This window comes from Engystomops pustulosus, chromosome 7 (genome assembly GCF_040894005.1).
Source record: "Engystomops pustulosus chromosome 7, aEngPut4.maternal, whole genome shotgun sequence".
Lineage (NCBI taxonomy): Eukaryota > Metazoa > Chordata > Amphibia > Anura > Leptodactylidae > Engystomops > Engystomops pustulosus.
In genome coordinates, this window is record NC_092417.1 from 1,256,745 (window position 1) to 1,281,473 (window position 24,729).

At 49.8% G+C, this 24,729-nt stretch overlaps 1 protein-coding gene across 1 annotated transcript in view; it reads right to left on the reverse strand.

The window, feature by feature from the left end:
• The window catches only part of LOC140069090 (aspartate dehydrogenase domain-containing protein-like), a 56,304-nt gene that overhangs the window by 611 nt on the left and 30,964 nt on the right, over positions 1-24,729 (reverse strand). Inside the window, exons 3-7 of the mRNA XM_072114413.1 lie at positions 20,320-20,464; positions 11,776-11,860; positions 11,548-11,697; positions 6,390-6,616; positions 1,954-2,111 (exon numbers count right to left, since the gene is read on the reverse strand). Of these exons, the coding sequence (XP_071970514.1) occupies positions 1,954-2,111; positions 6,390-6,616; positions 11,548-11,697; positions 11,776-11,860; positions 20,320-20,464 (765 nt within the window). The remainder of the gene's footprint in view (positions 1-1,953; positions 2,112-6,389; positions 6,617-11,547; positions 11,698-11,775; positions 11,861-20,319; positions 20,465-24,729) is intronic.

The window sequence follows — 24,729 nt, forward strand, 5'->3', positions numbered from 1 at the left end:
TGCAGACCTGTGCCGCATGCGCACCTGCGCACCTGCTCCCCTTGCGCCTCCATCGTACCTGCTCCCACTTGCCCCTGCTCTCACCGTGCTCCTGCTCCCCCTGCACCTCTGCACCCCCACTCCCCTTGTGCCCCTGCGCCTTTGCGCCACTGCTCCCCTTGTGCCCCTGCTCTTCCTGTTCCTCTGCACTCCCGCTCTCCTTGTGCCCCTGCTCCCCCTGTGCCTCTGCACCCCTGCTCTCCTTGTGCCCCTGATCCCCCTTCACCTTTGCGCCCCTGCTCCCCCTGTGCCCCTATCTGCTTCCTTGTCTTTTAAGTAGATATAAAATAAAGCTTTGAAGATTTTAACCATAAGTGCCGTTTTTTCCCATCAGTGATAAGTGGAGAGAAATGTAGATTCTGACAGCGCCGGATCAATGGGAAGAAAGTGAAGTGTGAAAAAGCCCATAGAAAAGAAAATCAGTGAAGCGGGGAAGAGAAACCAGTCTGTGGGGCACATTTACTAAGCGTCCAACAGATGCATTTTCATTATGCACTGAATTGTCTCCAGTTTTTGGCGCACGTGAACGAATTGTGGCACATCGGCGCCGGCTTGCATGCGACACATACCGGGGGCATGGACGCCGGACAATCCGACTGAATTCTCGGATAAACCGCAGAATTTTAAAATCAAATTGTGTCGCAAGATTAGCACTCACATGCATCAGGAAGAAGAAGGTGAACTCCGGCGGACCTGAGCGGGGAAGCGACACATGCAGGAAATTGGACGCACGATCTTAGTGAATCGCGGCAGCTCCGAATCCTCGGACATTCCAGAACGGCGTCGTCAACGGGACGGGTAAGTAGTTGTGCCTCTGTGTGTCCATAAACCAGAAATTTCTTCAGAGCCGGTGGCTGCTCATACTCGGCTCCGGAGGTACTGCGCATGCACAGTAGCTCCGACTACAGAACCCAACATGCGCAGCCGCCAGCTCAAGCGAGGAAAAGTGCGTGCAGCTGCCAGGAGCTCTGCGCAGGAGATATAGTATCAGGATTTGCATATTAGGGCAATTAAACATTTACAAATTTATCGGCCAGTGAAAGATTGGGGCTGCGATAGCATTTATTAGAGGAACCTGCCACCGGATCTACCTTACTAGGTAGGTTTCCTTTCAAGGGGTCGCCCACTCTTTTACATAAATTTCCTGTGAGCTTTTACTTAATAATAATCCCTGAATGTTCCTCAATTGATTGATCATCCCTGATGCTTCCTTTAGTGCTGTGTGCAGACTCTCTGAGGATCTTTGTTACATGTCTGTGCACTGATAAATAGGAGGGACCCCCAGCAGGAGATAACGACTCATCCTGCTCTCTCCCCCTCCCTGTGTCTGTCAGGGACACAGTGGGTGATGCAATAAGGACGGACTGAAGGTGAGAGAAACAGGAAGTTGTGCGTGTGCAGGGGCAGCGGGGGGAGAGCAGGGAACGGCCCGGGCTCTCACAGCTACATGCAGAGACCTGTCTAATGGAAGTGGCCAACCCCTTTAAGTGTTAACACTCACCTATCCCAGCTTAGCAGCACCTGTTTGTTAGGCCTTCTTCTCTTCCTCACTGATGTCCACCACTGCTGGAAGCCCAACCCTAATGTAGACATTAATGTGATGGTGATTTGTCCCCTGGCAGGTGGTAACCTCTCTTAAAATCTATTCACACGCTGTTTTTCCGAAACCATCGGGTTGTCTGACAGCCACACCCCCGATTTCTGTTGTGTGAAAGCTGAAAATCGGAAATATTTGGGAAATCCAACGAAAGTGCGGGTTTCGGACCCTAAGTAAATGAGCCCCATTATGACCACTTACCTCCCAAGACACTGGATCTGCAAGTATCTACATCTCTATCACTTATCATCATGTATTCAGTTCATGAAACAGACCTGAGACAAAAGGAGAACAATGTATAACCCACAAGCTCTTACCCAGGATACTGCTCCAGAATGACCCGAAGGTGGCGGCTCCGGTCACCGCTCCTGGGGCTGCTGGGTTACTGCGTCTTGTTCTCACACTGAAGACTTGAGCAGTTTTCTCATGTGCTGATCCAGTCACCTCAATGTCCACCAGATGCCAGTCAGGGAGGCTACAGAGAAGAGAGAGGTCCTGCGTTATGGTGTCGTCCACAATGATCAGCCGGGTCTATGGATTGTCAGTTATCATCCAGTATGTGTATAACTGTATTCTATATCATATAGTGGTCACCACCTCCTTCTATCATTGCGGATGTGTGATGTCCTGCTACACTCTGGAGCACTGCAGATATTTTTCAGGATCAGTAGTAGTGGATTCTCTGGACCACGGTGGATGATGACGTAAGCCGACACCTGGGACAGGAGTCTAAGTGCCACCTGGTTTTCATCAGAGCCGCTGCAAAGCAGGTTGGACTCTGTGACAGACAGAAACATGGTTGGGGACAGACAGGAGGTCGAAACAGGCAGCACAGGATCAGAGTCGGGGATGTAGCGGAAGGTCAGGACGGGCAGCACAGGATCAGAGTCGGGGATGTACCAGAAGGTCAGGACAGGCAGCACAGGATCAGAGTCGGGGGTGTAGAGGAAGGTCAGGACGGGCAGAACAGGATCAGAGTCAGGGATGTAGCAGAAGGTCAGGGCTGGCAGCACAGGATCAGAGTCAGGGATGTAGAGGAAGGTCCGGAAGGGCAGCACAGGATCAGAGTTGGGGATGTAGAGGATAGACAGGGCAGGCAGCACAGGATCAGAGTCTGGGGTGTAGAGGAAGGTCAGGACGGGCAGCACAGGATCAGAGTCGGGGGTTTAGAGGAAGGTCAGGACGGGCAGCACAGGATCAGAGTCCGGGGTGTAGCGGAGGGTCAGGACAGGCAGCACAGGATCAGAGTCGGGGTGTAGAGGAAGATCAGGACGGGCCGCATAGGATCAGAGTCTGGGGTGTAGAGGAAGGTCAGGACGGGCAGCACAGGATCATAGTCGGGGATATAGAGGAAGGTCAGGACGGGCAGTACAGGATCAGAGTCGGGGTGTAGTGGAAGGTCAGGGCAGGCAGCACAAGATCAGAGTCGGGGATGTAGCATAAGGTCAGGGCAGGCAGCACAGGATCAGAGTCAGGGATGTAGAGGAAGGTCAGGACAGGCAGCACAGGATCAGAGTCGGGGGTGTAGAGGAAGGTCAGGGCAGGCAGCACAAGATCAGAGTCGGGGATGTAGCATAAGGTCAGGGCAAGCAGCACAGGATCAGAGTCAGGGATGTAGAGGAAGGTCAGGACAGGCAGCACAGGATCAGAGTCGGGGGTGTAGAGGAAGGTCAGGACGGGCAGCACAGGATAAGAATCGGGGGTATAACGGAAGTTCACGACGGGCAGCACAGGATCAGAGTCGGCGATGTAGAGGATGGACAGGACAGGCAGCACAGGATCAGAGTTGGGGTGTAGTGCAAGGTCAGAGCAGGCAGCACAGGATCAGAGTTGGGGTGTAGTGGAAGGTCAGAGCAGGCAGCACAGGATCAGAGTCGGGGGTTTAGCTGAGGTCAGGTCGGGCAGCACAGGATCAGAGTCAAGGGATGTAGCAGAAGTTCAGGGAAGGCAGCACAGGATCAGGGCCGGGGGTGTAGAGGAAGGTCAGGGCAGGCAGCACAAGATCAGAGTCAGGGATGTAGCATAATGTCAGGGCAGGCAGCACAGGATCAGAGTCGGGGATGTAGAGGAAGGTCAGGACGGGCAGAACAGGATCAGAGTCAGGGATGTAGCAGAAGGTCAGGGCAGGCAGCACAGGATCAGAGTCAGGGATGTAGAGGAAGGTCCGGACGGGCAGCACAGGATCAGAGTTGGGGGTGTAGCAGGTCAAGAAAGGCAGCACAGGATCAGTTTCGGGGTATAGCGGAAGGTCAGGACGGGCAGCACAGGATCAGAGTCGGGGATGTAGAGGATAGACAGGGCAGGCAGCACAGGATCAGAGTCTGGGGTGTATCGGAAGGTCAGGACGGGCAGCACAGGATCAGAGTCTGGGGTGTAGAGGAAGGTCAGGACGGGCAGCACAGGATCAGAGTCGGGGGTTTAGAGCAAGGTCAGGACGGGCAGCACAGGATCAGAGTCCGGGGTGTAGCGGAGGGTCAGGACAGGCAGCACAGGATCAGAGTCGGGGTGTAGAGGAAGATCAGGACGGGCCGCATAGGATCAGAGTCTGGGGTGTAGAGGAAGGTCAGGACGTGCAGCACAGGATCAGAATCGGGGATGTAGCAGAAGGTCAGGACGGGCCGCATAGGATCAGAGTCTGGGGTGTAGAGGAAGGTCAGGGCAGGCAGCACAAGATCAGAGTCGGGGATGTAGCATAAGGTCAGGGCAAGCAGCACAGGATCAGAGTCAGGGATGTAGAGGAAGGTCAGGACAGGCAGCACAGGATCAGAGTCGGGGGTGTAGAGGAAGGTCAGGACGGGCAGCACAGGATAAGAATCAGGGGTGTAACGGAAGTTCACACCGGGGAGCACAGGATCAGAGTCAGCGATGTAGAGGATGGACAGGACAGGCAGCACAGGATCAGAGTTGGGGTGTAGTGCAAGGTCAGAGCAGGCAGCACAGGATCAGAGTCGGGGTGTAGTGGAAGGTCAGAGCAGGCAGCACAGGATCAGAGTCGGGGGTGTAGCTGAGGTCAGGTCGGGCAGCACAGGATCAGAGTCAGGGGATGTAGCAGAAGTTCAGGGAAGGCAGCACAGGATCAGGGCCGGGGATGTAGAGGAAGATCAGAGCAGGCAGCACAGGATCAGAGTCGGGGGTGTAGCAGAAGGTCACGACGGGCAGCACAGGATCAGAGTCGGGGGATATAGCGGAAAGTCAGGACGGGCAGCACAGGATCAGAGTTGGGGGTGTAGCTGAGGTCAGGTCGGGCAGCACAGGATCAGAGTCAGGGGATGTAGCGGAAGTTCAGGGAAGGCAGCACAGGGCCGGGGGTGTAGAGGAAGGTCAGGGCAGGTAGCACAGGATCAGAGTCAGGGATGTAGAGGATGGACAGGGCAGGCAGCACAGGATCAGAGTCGGAGTTTAGTGGAAGGTCAGAGCAGGCAGCACAGGATCAGAGTCGGGGGGTAGTGGAAGGTCAGAGCAGGCAGCACAGGATCAGAGTCGGGGGTGTAGCAGAAGGTCAGGGCAGGCAGCACAGGATCAGAGTCGGGGGTGTAGAGGAAGGTCACGACGGGCAGCACAGGATCAGAGTCGGGGGATATAGCGGAAGGTCAGGACGGGCAGCACAGGATCAGAGTCGGGGGTGTAGCAGAAGGTCAGGGCAGGCAGCACAGGATCAGAGTCGGGGGATATAGCGGAAGGTCAGGACGGGCAGCACAGGATCAGAGTCGGGGGTGTAGCTGAGGTCGGGCAGCACGGGATCAGAGTCAGGGGATGTAGCAGAAGTTCAGGGAAGGCAGCACAGGATCAGAGTCAGGGATGTAGAGGAAGGTCAGGACAGGCAGCACAGGATCAGAGTCGGGGGTGTAGAGGAAGGTCAGGACAGGCAGCACAGGATAAGAATCGGGGGTGTAACAGAAGGTCACGACGGGCAGCACAGGATCAGAGTCAGCGATGTAGAGGATGGACAGGACAGGCAGCACAGGATCAGAGTCGGGGTGTAGTGCAAGGTCAGAGCAGGCAGCACAGGATCAGAGTCAGGGTGTAGTGGAAGGTCAGAGCAGGCAGCACAGGATCAGAGTCGGGGGTGTAGCAGAAGGTCAGGTCGGAAACCACAGGATCAGAGTTGGGGGATGTAGCGGAAGGTCAGGGCAGGCGGCACAGGATCAGAGTCGGGGATGTAGCAGAAGGTCAGAGCAGGCAGCACAGGATCAGAATCGGGGGTGTAGCATAAGGTCACGACGGGCAGCACAGGATCAGAGTCAGGGATGTAGACGAAGGTCAGGACGGGCAACACAGGATCAGAGTCGGGGCTGTAGCGGAAGGTCAGGACGGGCAGCACAGGATCAGAGTCAGGGGTGTAGCATAAGGTCAGGGCAGGCAGCACAGGATCAGAGTCAGGGATGTAGACGAAGGTCAGGACGGGCAACACAGGATCAGAGTCGGGGCTGTAGCGGAAGGTCAGGTCGGGCAGCACAGGATCAGAGTCGGGGCTGTAGCGGAAGGTCAGGTCGGGCAGCACAGGATCAGAATTGGGGTGTAGCGAAAGGTCACCAGGATCAGAGTGTAGAGGAAGGTCAGGACGGGCAGCACAGGATCAGAGTCGGGGGTGTAGTAGCGCTGGTGCTGGGTGCTTCAGCGTACAATGAGCCCCTAGCACCTCCTTGGGCAGTTCTTTTGCAGCTGAATTACTCCAGGACTTGCATCGGGACTTGTACTGTGTAACATGCTAACGCGGTAACATGTTATAGAGGCGGAGCCTGAGGGCACTTACCTGGGGTCAGCTACGAGGACACCTATGACCTTGTCAAACCCCAGGGTGTGGGCAGCCATGGCGGCAGCTGCCATGGTGTTGACATTATTGGGGGCCATAGGGCACAGCTGCCGTACAGGACCCTCATACAGGACTGTGCGCCCCCTGATGACGGAGAGGTCTCTTTTGGACAGGTCTCCCTCCAGTTTAAAGCTCTCGGGGTGTTTGGTCATTGTGACTTTCAGGCCCTGAAAAAAAAGAATGAGATATAATTGTTCAAGACATCAGATTCATACAAGTGGGTGTGGCCTCAGGGACCCCCAAACCCAACTACAATCGGCCAACCAAAATATATCTCATAACGAGTCACACTACCCCAAACATGCCCAAAACCATACACCGTACAATCACCCCCTACACACATAACACCGTACAATCACCCAAACACACACATATAACACCGTACAATCACCCAAACACACACATATAACACCGTACAATCACCCAAACACACACATATAACACCGTACAATCACCCAAACACACATACCACCGTACAATCACCCAAACACACACACATAACACCATACAATCACCCAAACACGCACACATAACACCGTACAATCACCCAAACACGCACACATAACACCGTACAATCACCCAAACAAACACACATTACACCGTACAATCACCCAAACACACACACACATAACACCATACAATCACCCAAACACACACACATAACACCGTACAATCACCCAAACACACACATATAACACCGTACAATCACCCAAACACACACACATAACACCGTACAATCATCCCCTACACACATATAACACCGTACAATCACCCAAACACATACATATAACACCGTACAATCACCCCCTACACATATAACACCGTACAATCACCCAAACACACACATATAACACTGTACAATCATCCAAACACACACACATAACACCGTACAATCACCCAAACACACACATATAACACCGTACAATCACCCAAACACATACATATAACACCGTACAATCATCCAAACACACACACATAACACTGTACAATCACCCAAACACACACACATAACACCGTACAATCATCCCCTACACACATATAACACCGTACAATCACCCAAACACATACATATAACACCGTACAATCATCCAAACACACACACATAACACTGTACAATCACCCAAACACACACACATAACACCGTACAATCATCCCCTACACACATATAACACCGTACAATCACCCAAACACATACATATAACACCGTACAATCATCCAAACACACACATATAACACTGTACAATCATCCAAACACACACACATAACACCGTACAATCATCCCCTACACACATATAACACCGTACAATCACCCAAACACATACATATAACACCGTACAATCATCCAAACACACACACATAACACTGTACAATCACCCAAACACACACACATAACACCGTACAATCATCCCCTACACACATATAACACCGTACAATCACCCAAACACATACATATAACACCGTACAATCATCCAAACACACACAAATAACACCGTACAATCACCCAAACACACACACATAACACCGTACAATCATCCCCTACACACATATAACACCGTACAATCACCCAAACACATACATATAACACCGTACAATCATCCAAACACACACAAATAACACCGTACAATCACCCAAACACACACATATAACACCGTACAATCACCCAAACACACATACCACCGTACAATCACCCAAACACACACATATAACACCGTACAATCACCCAAACACATACATATAACACCGTACAATCATCCAAACACACACACATAACACTGTACAATCACCCAAACACACACATATAACACCGTACAATCACCCAAACACATACATATAACACCGTACAATCATCCAAACACACACACATAACACCGTACAATCACCCAAACACACACATATAACACCGTACAATCACCCAAACACATACATATAACACCGTACAATCATCCAAACACACACACATAACACCGTACAATCATCCCCTACACACATATAACACCGTACAATCACCCAAACACATACATATAACACCGTACAATCATCCAAACACACACACATAACACTGTACAATCACCCAAACACACACACATAACACCGTACAATCATCCCCTACACACATATAACACCGTACAATCACCCAAACACATACATATAACACCGTACAATCATCCAAACACACACATATAACACCGTACAATCACCCCCTACACACATATAACACCGTACAATCACCCAAACACATACATATAACACCGTACAATCATCCAAACACACACATATAACACAGTACAATCACCCCCTACACACATAACACCGTACAATCACCCCTACACATATAACACCGTACAATCATCCAAACACACACATATAACACCGTACAATCACCCAAACACACACACATAACACTGTACAATCATCCCCTACACACATAACACCGTACAATCATCCAAACACACACATATAACACCGTACAATCACCCAAACACACACACATAACACTGTACAATCATCCCCTACACACATAACACCGTACAATCATCCAAACACACACATATAACACCGTACAATCACCCAAACACACACACATAACACTGTACAATCATCCCCTACACACATATAACACCGTACAATCACCCCCTACACATATAACACCGTACAATCATCCAAACACATACATATAACACCGTACAATCACCCAAACACACACACATAACACTGTACAATCATCCCCTACACACATAACACCGTACAATCATCCAAACACACACATATAACACCGTACAATCACCCAAACACACACACATAACACTGTACAATCATCCCCTACACACATATAACACCGTACAATCACCCCCTACACATATAACACCGTACAATCATCCAAACACACACATATAACACCGTACAATCACCCAAACACACACACATAACACTGTACAATCATCCCCTACACACATAACACCGTACAATCACCCAAACACACACATATAACACTGTACAATCACCCCCTACACACATAACACCGTACAATCACCCAAACACACACATATAACACCGCACAATCACCCAAACACACACACATAACACCGTACAATCACCCAAACACACACATATAACACCGTACAACCACCCCCTACACACATATAACACCATACAATCACCCCCTACACACATATAACACCATACAATCACCCCCTACACATATAACACCGTACAATCACCCAAACACACACATATAACACTGTACAATCACCCAAACACACACACATAACACTGTACAATCATCCAAACACACACATATAACACTGTACAATCACCCCCTACACACATATAACACTGTACAATCACCCCCTACACATATAACACCGTACAATCACCCAAACACACACATATAACACCGTACAATCACCCAAACACACACATATAACACCATACAATCACCCCCTACACATATAACACCGTACAATCACCCAAACACACACATATAACACCGTACAACCACCCCCTACACACATATAACACCATACAATCACCCCCTACACACATATAACACCATACAATCACCCCCTACACATATAACACCGTACAATCACCCAAACACACACATATAACACCGTACAATCACCCAAACACACACACATAACACTGTACAATCATCCCCTACACACATAACACCGTACAATCACCCAAACACACACACATAACACCGTACAATCACCCAAACACACACATATAACACTGTACAATCACCCCCTACACACATAACACCGTACAATCACCCAAACACACACATATAACACCGCACAATCACCCAAACACACACACATAACACCGTACAATCACCCAAACACACACATATAACACCGTACAACCACCCCCTACACACATATAACACCATACAATCACCCCCTACACACATATAACACCATACAATCACCCCCTACACATATAACACCGTACAATCACCCAAACACACACATATAACACTGTACAATCACCCAAACACACACACATAACACTGTACAATCATCCAAACACACACATATAACACTGTACAATCACCCCCTACACACATATAACACTGTACAATCACCCCCTACACATATAACACCGTACAATCACCCAAACACACACATATAACACCGTACAATCACCCAAACACACACATATAACACCATACAATCACCCCCTACACATATAACACCGTACAATCACCCAAACACACACATATAACACCGTACAACCACCCCCTACACACATATAACACCATACAATCACCCCCTACACACATATAACACCATACAATCACCCCCTACACATATAACACCGTACAATCACCCAAACACACACATATAACACTGTACAATCACCCAAACACACACACATAACACTGTACAATCATCCAAACACACACATATAACACTGTACAATCACCCCCTACACACATATAACACTGTACAATCACCCCCTACACATATAACACCGTACAATCACCCCCTACACATATAACACCGTACAATCACCCAAACACACACATATAACACCATACAATCACCCCCTACACATATAACACCGTACAATCACCCAAACACACACACATAACACCGTACAATCATCCAAACACACACATATAACACTGTACAATCACCCCCTACACACATATAACACTGTACAATCACCCCCTACACATATAACACCGTACAATCACCCAAACACACACATATAACACCGTACAATCACCCAAACACACACATATAACACCATACAATCATCCCCTACACATATAACACCGTACAATCACCCAAACACACACATATAACACCGTACAATCACCCAAACACACACATATAACACCATACAATCACCCAAACACACACACATAACACCGTACAATCATCCAAACACACACATATAACACTGTGCAATCCCCCCCACACATGCACCAGGCCCTGGTACAATATGGGGGTAGAGTGCTGTGTACTGTGCATGCGCCGGCTCGCACTATGAGGACACATTGCACACGATGGTGATCACCTGGTAATCGCTTCCTCAAATTGACTGAATGAAGGACATTGATGGAGACGTTTCTCTTGTGACTTACGCTGAGCGTTTCCCTATCTGCCATCCGCATGATGTCTTCTCCGCCCCACAGAGCTCCACTAGGGATGTAGAGCGTGTGGCCACACATCTTGGCTCTTCCTCTAAGTCTCCTTTCTGTGTCTTCATCGGCTAATGCTGTGGGAGATCCCACCTGGAAAAAGAGAGGGAAGAGATCACCTGCTTCCCCCAACCCAACCGCCCCATCCACCAGAAGACCGAAGCCACCTACCAGTAAATGGGCTGCAGACAGGAAGTGTTCCCCGTGAGTCCTGACTATAGAGGGATGGGCCACCTCAACAATCAGGTCCGCTCTTCTGAAAGACAAGAGGTCTCCACGTCATGAAGAACCAGCTCCCCCATTGTACATCCAGGAGGTATAGTATGGGCTATGTAGTCATTGGGGGGGGGGGGGGGGCTCTTTGTGTTGTGATTGGGGAAGGGGAGGCTTTTGTGTTGTCAGTGGGGGATGGGAGTATGTGAATTGGCAGTGAGGGAGGTTACTGGGTGCTGGTTACCGATGCGGCCACTTAAAGATTTCTTACATTTCCAGTCCTTTCTAAGGATGTCAGGGAGGAGATAACGGACCTGCACAAGGCTGGAATGGGCTACAGAACCAGAAGGAAAAAGCTGGGAGATAAGAGAATGGAAGAAATACAATCCAAATCCATCTGGGGCACCATGTAAAATCTGACTTTGTGGGGTCTCACTGATCATGAGGAAGGGGAGAGCCTAAAGCTACACAGGGGAACTTGTTACTGATCTCAGAGCAGCTTGGACCACAGGAAATCCCCTGGTGGAAGACACAATGAGGAATAATGTAAATTCTCTTTGGAATGTCAGCAGTTTAACCCAGGAAGAGGTACGGCGCCGCCTCGCAACCACTAAGATAGATAAATCACCGGGGCCAGATGGCATACACCCCCGGGTTCTGCATGAATTATGTACCGTGATAGACAGACTGGTATTATTAATATTTGAAGATTCACTGAGGACTGGTTATGTTCCACAGGACTGGCGCATAGCAAATGTGGTACCAATATACAAAAAAGGATCAAATAGCGATCCTGGAAACTACAGACCCGTGAGTCTAACTGCTGTGGTGGGGAAAATATTTGAGGGGTTTGTTAGAGATGCTATCCTGGAGTGTCTCACTGTGCACAACCTTATAACCCAGCGTCAGCATGGGTTTATGAGAGATCGGTCCTGTCAGACTAATCTGATTGGTTTCTACGAGGAGGTAAGTTCAAGACTGGATCTGGGGGACGCTGTGGATGTTGTATATCTGGACTTTTCAAAGGCATTTGACACCGTGCCACATAAAAGGTTGGTATATAAAATGAGACTGCTGGGAGTAGGAGAAAATCTGTGTATTTGGGTAAGTAATTGGCTTAGTGATAGAAAACAGAGGGTGGTCATTAATGGCACATTCTCAGATTGGGTTGATGTTACCAGTGGAGTGCCACAGGGGTCAGTATTGGGGCCACTTCTTTTTAATATTTTTATTAATGACCTTGTAGTGGGTTTACACAGTCAAGTTTCAATATTTGCAGATGATACTAAGCTGTGTAAAGTAATAAATACTGAGGTCGATAGTTTAGCATTACAGAGGGATTTGTGGAAGCTTGAGGAGTGGGCAGAGAAATGATTGATGAGGTTTGATGTAGATAAATGTAAAGTTATGCACTTGAGCCATGGAAACAAAAAGTGTAATTATGTTCTAAACAGTCAATTACTTGGTAAAACTGAAGCTGAAAAGGACTTGGGGGTATTGGTGGATGGTAAACTTAATTTTAGTGACCAGAGCCAGGCGGCTGCTGCTAAAGCAAATAAAATTATGGGATGTATCAAGAGAGGAATAGATTCTCATGATAAACACATAGGGTTAGGGTCATTAGGGTCCGAATCACGTTTTTACGGCGGGTTACCCGAATATTTCCAATTTGCGCCGATTTTCCCTGAATTGCCCCGGGTTTTTGGTGCAAGCGATCGGATTGACGCACATCGTCGCCAGCGTGCACGTGACAGAAATCGGGGCGTGTGGGCGAACGAAAACCCGACGGATTCGACGAAACCACTGCATTTTTAAAAAAAAAGTGTCGCTTACCTTCATCCAGGATGGCTCGGTGAACTCAGTGCATTCCGATGCTCTTCAGCTCAACAGCGACACCTGGTGGACGTCGGCAGAACTGCCTTAGTGAATCGCCAGAAGACCCAAATCCACCGCAGAGAACACGCCGCTGGATCGCGAATGGACCGGGTAAGTGAATCTGCCCCATAGTTTTGCCCTTACACAAATCCCTGGTCAGACCTCACATGGAATATTGGGGACAGTTTTGTATAAAAACGATATAGCAGAACTGGAACGGGTGCAGAGGAGAGCAACCAGGATTATTAGGGGAATGGGGGGACCAGAATACAAGGACAGATTAGAGGCGACCTCATTACAATGTATAAATACCTGAATGGACAGTACAAGGATCTCTCCAAAGATCTTTTTATACCTAGGACTGTGACCAGGACAAGGGGGCATCCTCTACGCCTAGAGGAGAGGAGGTTCTACCATCACCATAGACAGGGGGCATCCTCTACACCTAGGGGAGAGGAGGTTCTACCATCACCATAGACAGGGGGCATCCTCTACACCTAGAGGAGAGGAAGTTCTACCATCACCATAGACAGGGGGCATCCTCTACACCTAGAGGAGAGGAGGTTCTAGCATCACCATAGACAGGGGACATCCTCTACGCCTAGAGGAGAGGCGATTCTACCATCACCATAGACAGGGGGCATCCTCTACACCTAGAGGAGAGGAGGTTCTACCATCACCATAGACAGGGGGCATCCTCTACACCTAGTAGAGAAGAGAAAGTTCTACCATCACCATAGACAGGGGGCATCCTGTACACCTAGAGGAGAGTGGTTCTACCATCACCATAGACAGGGGGCATCCTGTACACCTAGAGGAGAGGAGGTTCTACCATCACCATAGACAGGGGACATCCTCTACACCTAGAGGAGAGGAGGTTCTACCATCACCATAGACAGAGGGTATCCTCTACACCTAGAGGAGAGAAGGTTCTACCATCACCATAGACAGGAGGCATCCTCTACACCTAGAGGAGAGGAGGTTCTACCATCACCATAGACAGGGGGCATCCTCTACACCTAGAGGAGAGGAGGTTCTACCATCACCATAGACAAGGGGCATCCTCTACACCTAGAGGAGAGGAGGTTCTACCATCACCATAGACAGGGGACATCCTCTACACCTAGAGGAGAGGAGGTTCTACCATCACCATAGACAGGGAGCATCCTCTACACCTAGAGGAGAGGAGGTTCTACCATCACCATAGACAGGGGGCATCCTCTACACCTAGAGGAGAAGAGGATCTACCATCACCATAGACAGGGGGCATCCTCTACACCTAGAGGAGAGGAGGTTCTACCATCACCATAGACAGGGGACATCCTCTACACCTAGAGGAGAGGAGGATCTACCATCACCATAGACAGGGGCATCCTCTACACCTAGAGGAGAGGAGGTTCTACCATCACCATAGACAGGGGGCATCCTCTACACCTGGAGGAGAGGAGGTTCTACCATCACCATAGACAGGGGGCATCCTCTACACCTAGAGGAGAGGAGGTTCTACCATCACCATAGACAGGGGGCATCCTCTATACCTAGAGGAGAGGAGGTTCTACCATCACCATAGACAGGGGGCATCCTCTACACCTAGAGGAGAGGAGGTTCTACCATCACCATAGACAGAGGGTATCCTCTACACCTAGAGGAGAGAAGGTTCTACCATCACCATAGACAGAGGGTATCCTCTACACCTAGAGGAGAGGAGGTTCTACCATCACCATAGACAGGAGGCATCCTCTACACCTAGAGAAGAGGCGATTCTACCATCACCATAGACAGGGGGCATCCTCTACACCTAGAGGAGAGGAGGTTCTACCATCACCATAGACAGGGGGCATCCTCTACACCTAGTAGAGAAGAGAAGGTTCTACCATCACCATAGACAGGGGGCATCCTGTACACCTAGAGGAGAGTGGTTCTACCATCACCATAGACAGGGGGCATCCTGTACACCTAGAGGAGAGGAGGTTCTACCATCACCATAGACAGGGGACATCCTCTACACCTAGAGGAGAGGAGGTTCTACCATCACCATAGACAGAGGGTATCCTCTACACCTAGAGGAGAGAAGGTTCTACCATCACCATAGACAGGAGGCATCCTCTACACCTAGAGGAGAGGAGGTTCTACCATCACCATAGACAGGGGGCATCCTCTACACCTAGAGGAGAGGAGGTTCTACCATCACCATAGACAAGGGGCATCCTCTACACCTAGAGGAGAGGAGGTTCTACCATCACCATAGACAGGGGACATCCTCTACACCTAGAGGAGAGGAGGTTCTACCATCACCATAGACAGGGAGCATCCTCTACACCTAGAGGAGAGGAGGTTCTACCATCACCATAGACAGGGGGCATCCTCTACACCTGGAGGAGAGGAGGTTCTACCATCACCATAGACAGGGGGCATCCTCTACACCTAGAGGAGAGGAGGTTCTACCATCACCATAGACAGGGGGCATCCTCTATACCTAGAGGAGAGGAGGTTCTACCATCACCATAGACAGGGGGAGGTTCTACCATCACCATAGACAGGGGGCATCCTCTACACCTAGAGGAGAGGAGGTTCTACCATCACCATAGACAGAGGGTATCCTCTACACCTAGAGGAGAGAAGGTTCTACCATCACCATAGACAGGAGGCATCCTCTACACCTAGAGAAGAGGAGGTTCTACCATCACCATAGACAGGGGGCATCCTCTACACCTAGAGGAGAGGAGGTTCTACCATCACCATAGACAGGGGACATCCTCTACACCTAGAGGAGAGAAGGTTCTACCATCACCATAGACAGGAGGCATCCTCTACACCTAGAGGAGAGGAGGTTCTACCATCACCATAGACAGGGAGCATCCTCTACACCTAGAGGAGAGGAGGTTCTATCATCACCATAGACAGGGGACATCCTCTGCACCTAGAGGAGAGGAGGTTCTACCATCACCATAGACAGGAGGCATCCTCTACACCTAGAGAAGAGGAGGTTCTACCATCACCATAGACAGGGGGCATCCTCTACACCTAGAGGAGAGGAGGTTCTACCATCACCATAGACAGGGGGAGGTTCTACCATCACCATAGACAGGGGGCATCCTCTACACCTAGAGGAGAGGAGGTTCTACCATCACCATAGACAGGGGGCATCCTCTACACCTAGAGGAGAGGAGGTTCTACCATCACCATAGACAGGGGGCATCCTCTACACCTAGAGGAGAGGAGGTTCTACCATCACCATAGACAGGGGGCATCCTCTACACCTAGGGGAGAGGAGGTTCTACCATCACCATAGACAGGGGGCATCCTCTACACCTAGAGGTGAGGAGGTTCTACCATCACCATAGACAGGGGGCATCCTCTACACCTAGAGGAGAGGAGGTTCTACCATCACCATAGACAGGGGGACATCCTCTACACCTAGAGAAGAGGAGGTTCTATCATCACCATAGACAGGGGGTATCCTCTACACCTAGAGGAGAGGAGGTTCTACAATCACCATAGACAGTGGACATCCTCTACACCTAGAGGAGAGGAGGTTCCATCATCACCATAGACAGGGGCATCCTCTACACCTAGAGGAGATTCTACCATCACCATAGACAGGGGGCATCCTCTACACCTAGAGGAGAGGAGATTCTATCATCACCATAGACAGGGGACATCCTCTACACCTAGAGGAGAGGGGGTTCTACCATCACCATAGACAGGGGACATCCTCTACACCTAGAGGAGAGGAGGTTCTACCATCACCATAGACAGGGGGTATCCTCTACACCTAGGGGAGAGGAGGTTCTACCATCACCATAGACAGGGGGACATCCTCTACACCTAGAGAAGAGGAGGTTCTATCATCACCATAGACAGGGGGTATCCTCTACACCTAGAGGAGAGGAGGTTCTACAATCACCATAGACAGTGGACATCCTCTACACCTAGAGGAGAGGAGGTTCCATCATCACCATAGACAGGGGCATCCTCTACACCTAGAGGAGATTCTACCATCACCATAGACAGGGGGCATCCTCTACACCTAGAGGAGAGGAGGTTCTACCATCACCATAGACAGGGGGTATCCTCTACACCTAGAGGAGAGGGGGTTCTACCATCACCATAGACAGGGGACATCCTCTACACCTAGAGGAGAGGAGGTTCTACCATCACCATAGACAGGGGGCATCCTCTACACCTAGAGGAGAGGAGGTTCTACCATCACCATACACAGGGGACATCCTCTACACCTAGAGGAGAGGAGGTTCTACCATCACCATAGACAGGGGACATCCTCTACACCTAGAGGAGAGGAGGTTCTACCATCACCATAGACAGGGGGCATCCTCTACACCTAGAGGAGAGGAGGTTCTACCATCACCATACACAGGGGACATCCTCTACACCTAGAGGAGAGGAGGTTCTACCATCACCATAGACAGGGGACATCCTCTACACCTAGAGGAGAAGAGGTTTTATCATCGCCATAGACAGGGGACATCCTCTACACCTAGAGGAGAGGAGGTTCTACCATCACCATAGACAGGGGGCATCCTCTACACCTAGAGGAGAGGAGGTTCTACCATCACCATAGACAGGGGGCATCCTCTACACCTAGAGGAGAGGAGGTTCTACCATCACCATAGACAGGGGGCATCCTCTACACCTAGAGGAGAGGAGGATCTACCATCACCATAGACAGGGGGCATCCTCTACACCTAGAGGAGAGGAGGTTCTACCATCACCATAGACAGGGGACATCCTCTACACCTAGAGGAGAGGAGGTTCTACCATCACCATAGACAGGGGACATCCTCTACACCTAATTCTTAAAGGTTGGACTTAATGGACTTGTGTCCTTTTCTGGCATTATGTGCCATAATACTATGATCAATCACTAAGAAAACCATTAACAACACATTATAATCCTGCAAGGTCCACCTGCTACACAAGGCACATGAGCTGCCCGTCCTAAGGTCCCACTACTCAAGGAGGCATATGTGCTGCCTGTCTGAAGGTTTATTCTTTTTATATACTTGGGCATGGGCTGATGGGCTATATACTAGAGGAAATGGGCTGGCTTGCTATATATAGGGAGGTATGGGCTGGATGACTATATACTGGGGGCAGAGGGGTTGACTGGCTATATACTGAGGGAGGAGACTGGCAATATACTGGTAAAAGACTGGCTACATACTGGGAGCAGGGGCTACCTATATAATGGGGGCAGAGGGCTGGATATATACTGGGGGCGGGGGACTGGCTGTCTATATACTGGGGGCAAGGGGCTGGCTGGCTATATACCTGGGGCATGGGGCTAGCTGGCTATATGCTGGGTACAGGGGGCTGGCTATATATTGGAGGCAGGGTGCTGGCTGGCTATATACTGGGAACAGGGGGCTGGCTATATACTAGGAGCAGAGGACTGGATATAAACTGGGGACAGGGGGCTGACTATTTAATTGGGCAGGGGGCTTCCTGGTGATGTACTGGGGCAGGCTGGCTATATACTGGGGGCAGGGAACTGGTTATATACTTGGGCATGGGCTGGTTGGCTATATACTAGGGGGCATGGGCTGGCTTGCTATATATTGGGAGGTATGTGCTGGATGATTATATACTGAGGGCAGAGGGGTTGGCTGGCTATATACGGTGGGGGAGACTGGCTACATACTGGGGGCAGGGGCTACCTATATACTGGGTGGAGGGAGCTGGATATATACTGGTGGAAAGGGGGGGATGACTATGTACTGGGGACATGTGGCTGAATGGCTATATACTGAGGGGTGTGGGCAGGCTGGATATGTACTGTGGGCAGGGGGCTGGCTATATACTGGGGACAAGGGGCTGTCTGGCTATATACCAGGGCAGGGGGATGGCTGGCTATATATTGGGGGCTGGCAATATACTGTGGAAGGAGGGCTGGCTATATACTGGGGGCAGGTGGCTGTCTGGCTATATACTGGGGCAGGGGGCTGGCTATATACTGGAGGCAGGGGACTGGATGGCTATATACTAGGTGCCAAGGGCTGGCTATATACAGGTGGGACAGGCTGGCTATATACTGGGGGGAGGGGGCTGGCTATATACTGGGGGAGGGGCCGGATATATACTAGGGAAGGGGCTAGCTATATAATGGGGGGAGGGGCTAGCTATATACTGGGAGGGGGCTGGCTGGCTATATACTAGGGGCAGGGGCTGCTGGCTATATACTGGGGGGAGAGGCTGGCTGACTTTATACTGGTTGTAGCCAGTGACCAATGCATTTCCCATTCTTATACTCAAGTCAATAGGTTTTCCCAGTTTTTTGTTAATATTAGGAGCCTTGCTTTTTATTGGGGTGGGTTTATTTTACATGGTACTTAGTTCTCACTGCAAAATGCTAATAAATGTATACAATGTGATTTTCTGGGTTTTATTTTTTATATTGTATTTTCCTGTCAGTCATTGGGATCCAATCATCATTCCTCCTGTTCTGCCCGGATCCAAACCAGCGGCTCATGTTATTATTCAGGGAGAATTGGAGTTTGAGGAATTTCCTCCAGTATTTGGTGCACTGGAAGGTTATGGGAAGATCTTCATGCCGTGCCCATATATATATATATATATATATAGATTAGAGCTTTTTCTGTGTCTCACCGTTCCTTGACTTCTTCCAGGTTGTGAAGCTGTAGGTGCTGCTTGACCCCCTTCTCCATGTTTTTTGTTGTCCTGTTCCAGACAAAGGCGAGTTCCACGTTGTACTTCTCCCCTTCTCTCTGTATCTGATCCACTAAGTACATACCTGCAAGAATACAGCATGAGAATCCGGTTTGTCATTCCCCATTCTATGTGGTGATCTGTTCTGCAGAATACAACAAGTCTAAAACTAAAAGAGGAGTCTAGAACAAGTCATTAGGGGGATAGAGGAGCCTAGAACAAGTCAGCGGGATAGAGGAGCCTAGAACAAGTCATTAGGGGGATAAAGGAGTCTAGAACAAGTCATTATGGGGATAGAGGAGCCTAGAACAAGTCAGCGGGATAGAGGAGCCTAGAACAAGTCATTAGGGGGATAAAGGAGTCTAGAACAAGTCATTAGGGGGATAGAGGAGCCTAGAACAAGTCAGCGGGATAGAGGAGCCTAGAAGAAGTCATTAGGGGGATAAAGGAGTCTAGAACAAGTCATTAGGGGGATAGCGGAGCCTAGAACAAGTTATTAGGGGGGTAGAAGAGTCTAGAACAAGTCATTAGGGGGATAGATGAGTCTAGAACAAGTCATTAGGGGGATAGATGAGTCTAGAACAAGTCATTAGGGGGAAAGAGGAGTCTAGAACAAGTCATTAGGGGGGAAAGAGGAGTCTAGAACAAGTCATTAGGGGGATAGATGAGTCTAGAACAAGTCATTAGGGGGAAAGAGGAGTCTAGAACAAGTCATTAGGGGGATAGATGAGTCTAGAACAAGTCATTAGGGGGAAGGAGGAGTCTAGAACAAGTCATTAGGGGGATAGAGGAGCCTAGAACAAGTCAGCGGGATAGAGGAGCCTAGAACAAGTCATTAGGGGGATAAAGGAGTCTAGAACAAGTCATTAGGGGGATAGCGGAGCCTAGAACAAGTTATTAGGGGGGTAGAAGAGTCTAGAACAAGTCATTAGGGGGATAGATGAGTCTAGAACAAGTCATTAGGGGGATAGATGAGTCTAGAACAAGTCATTAGGGGATAGATGAGTCTAGAACAAGTCATTAGGGGGGAAAGAGGAGTCTAGAACAAGTCATTAGGGGATAGATGAGTCTAGAACAAGTCATTAGGGGGAAAGAGGAGTCTAGAACAAGTCATTAGGGGGATAGATGAGTCTAGAACAAGTCATTAGGGGGAAAGAGGAGTCTAGAACAAGTCATAAGGGGAATAGAGGAGTCTAGAACAGGTCATTAGGAGGATAGAGGAGCCTAGAACATACTTATAGGAGAGAGAGGAGATTCCTCTTAATAAGGAATAAAAGTCTATAACAAGTCTTGAGATTATAGCGAAGTCTATAACAAGTTATTATTATCGGTAAAAGAAGCTTTGGGACACCCCTCCCACTTCCCCTCATTGTGGATAAAGGTGCCCTGGGTGTTCAGACCCAGTTATTCTCATAGCGGTAGAAGAAGCCATGGGGCGCCCACCCCCTTCCCCTCACTGCGCTTGTAGATGCTCTGGGTGCTCAGACCCAGTTATTCTCATTGCGGTAGAAGAAGCCATGGCGCGCCCACCCCCTTCCCCTCACTGCGCTTGTAGATGCTCTGGGTGCTCAGACCCAGTTATTCTCATTGCGGTAGAAGAAGCCATGGGGCACCCACCCCCTTCCCCTCACTGCGCTTGTAGATGCTCTGGGTGCTCAGACCCAGTTATTCTCATTGCAGTAGAAGAAGCCATGGGGCACCCACCCCCTTCCCCTCACTGCGCTTGTAGATGCTCTGGGTGCTCAGACCCAGTTATTCTCATTGCGGTAGAAGACACCATCAGCGCAAAAGCCTTGGAAAAAATGGCTGGGAAAAGTTCCTAAAATACTAACATAAAAAAAAAAAAGAAATAAATGATTAAAACAAATAAAATAAAATAATAATTTTACGGTGACTGAGGTCCAGCGGGAGGAGTTGGAGGAGGAGGCCAATACTCTCCAAGTCACATAGCAACCAACCTTGCGAGCCATGTAAGGACTAACATCTAGGGCTGGATTATAGCAGGCATCCCAGGACCCCCACCAATCTGCAGGTGCGCCCACCTACCTGCCTCCCACTTGAGACGCCGCCGGTCACATTCGTCAAATATTTGAATGGCCACTAGAGATGAGCGAACATACTCGTCCGAGCTTGATGCTGGTTCGAGCATTAGCGTACTCGAAACTGCTTGTTGCTCGGACGAGTATTTCGCCAGCTCGAGAAAATGGCATCTCCCGCCGTTGTGATTTTTGGCGGCCATAAACAGAGCCAATCACAAGCCAGGAGACTCTGCACTCCACCCAGCATGATGTGGTACCCTTACATGTCGATAGCAGTGGTTGGCTGGCCTGATCAGGTGACCCTGGAATAGACTAGCCCCTGCCCGCGCTGCTCGGATCATTCTGTGTCTGGATGCCGCTAGGGAGAGAGCTGCTGCTGGTCAGGGAAAACGTTAGGGTGTTCTATTAGCTTACTGTTAGGCAGGAGTGAGTCTACATGAACCCAACAGCCCTTCTTAGGCCTACAATAGCGTTATATTTTCCTTTTTTTGGTTTGCTTGTGGCTGGGCTTGCTGGCACTAGTAGTGCAGCTAGTACCATATTGTGAGGAATTTGCTGGGAGACTTGCGACTGCTGTGTTTAGCTCTTAGTGACACACATATCCACCTCAAACACCAAAGTGGGACAATTTATTAGGGGTTTGATTGAATTAGGCAGAGTCTGCTGATTAATTTTTTTTTACGTTTATTTCTTTTTATAACTCAAAGTCTTCAGGCACAGCACAAAATCCAGTTGTGTGCTGTCAGTGTAGGTTAGAAACTAGCCATAGCAATAGGATAGCATCGTTTTGTTTAAAAAAAAACACAAAAAACACAAAAAATTTTTTTTTAAAGTTTACACTTTAATTTTGAAAATGTTTAACCTGAGGGATAGGGGTAGAGGACGAGGGCGTGGACGTGGGTGTCCAACTACTGCAGGGGTCAGAGGCCGTGGTCCTGGGTGGGGTGAGACACCACCTGCTGATGAGGGAGCAGGGAAACGCCGCAAAGCTACACTCCCTAGGTTCATCATGTCTCAAGTTACTGGGACTCGTGGTAGAGCACTGTTGAGGCCAGAACAGTGCGAAGAGGTGATGTCGTGGATTGCGGGCAATGCTTCTAGCCATTTGTCCACCAGTCAGTCTTCCACGCAGTCCACCCATGTCACCGAAATCCCCACTCCTCCAGCTCCTGCACCTCAGCCTCCTCCCCCCCAGTCTGCCCCCTCCCAGCAAAATTTAGCATTTTAACCGGCATACTCTGAGGAACTGTTTTCTGGACCCTTCCCACAGTCACAAACCACTTGTCCGGTTGCTGCTGAGCTATTTTCCGATGCCCAGGTTTTCCACCGGTCGCAGTCTGTGGGTGATGATGACATTATTGACGTAGTGGAAGAAGTGTGTATAGAGGTGTCGGACGGTGAGGAGACACAGTTGTCAGACAGTGGTGAAGTTGTTGTCAGGGCAGGAAGTCCGAGGGGGGAGCAGACTGAGGGATCGGAGGATGATGAGGTGACAGACCCAAGCTGGGTTGATAGGCCGGGTGAACACAGTGCTTCTGAGACGGAGGCGAGTCCTATAGCAGAACAGGTTGGAAGAGGGAGTGGTGGGGCCAGACGGAGAGGCAGGGCCAGAGCTGGTGCATCAGCTCCAAATGTTTCACGTAGTCAAGCTCCCGTGGCGAGGGCTAGATTTTCAGAAGTCTGGAGGTTCTTTAAAGAAACACCGCATGACCGATGGACTTTGGTGTGCAACCTGTGCCACACCAGGATCAGCAGGGGTTCCACCACTACTAGCTTAACTACCACCAGTATGCGCAGGCATATGAATGCTAAACACCCCACTCAATGGCACCAAGCCCGTTCACCTCCGGCCGGGCATGCCACTGCTCCTTCCCCTGTGTCATCTGCTAGTCAGCCCCCTGCCCAGGACCACGGCCCAAACACCTCCCATGCGAAAACCCCATCTTCGCCTCCACGATCCTCCACAGCATCCACCAGCGTTCAGCTCTCCATACCCCAGACGCTGGAGCGCAAAAGGAAGTATAGTGCAACCCACCCACACGTCCACACCTCCAAGCTGCTTAGCCTGGAGATGCTGCCCTATAGGCTGGTAGAGACCGAGGCCTTTCGAAACCTCATGGCGGCCGCCGTCCCTCGGTATTCGGTCCCCAGCCGCCACTACTTTTCCCGATGTGCCGTCCCAGCCCTGCACAAGCACGTGTCAGACAACATCATCCGTGCCCTGACCAACGCCGTTTCTGACAAGGTCCACCTGACCACGGACACGTGGACGAGTGCTGCCGGGCAGGGCCACTATATATCGCTGACGGCA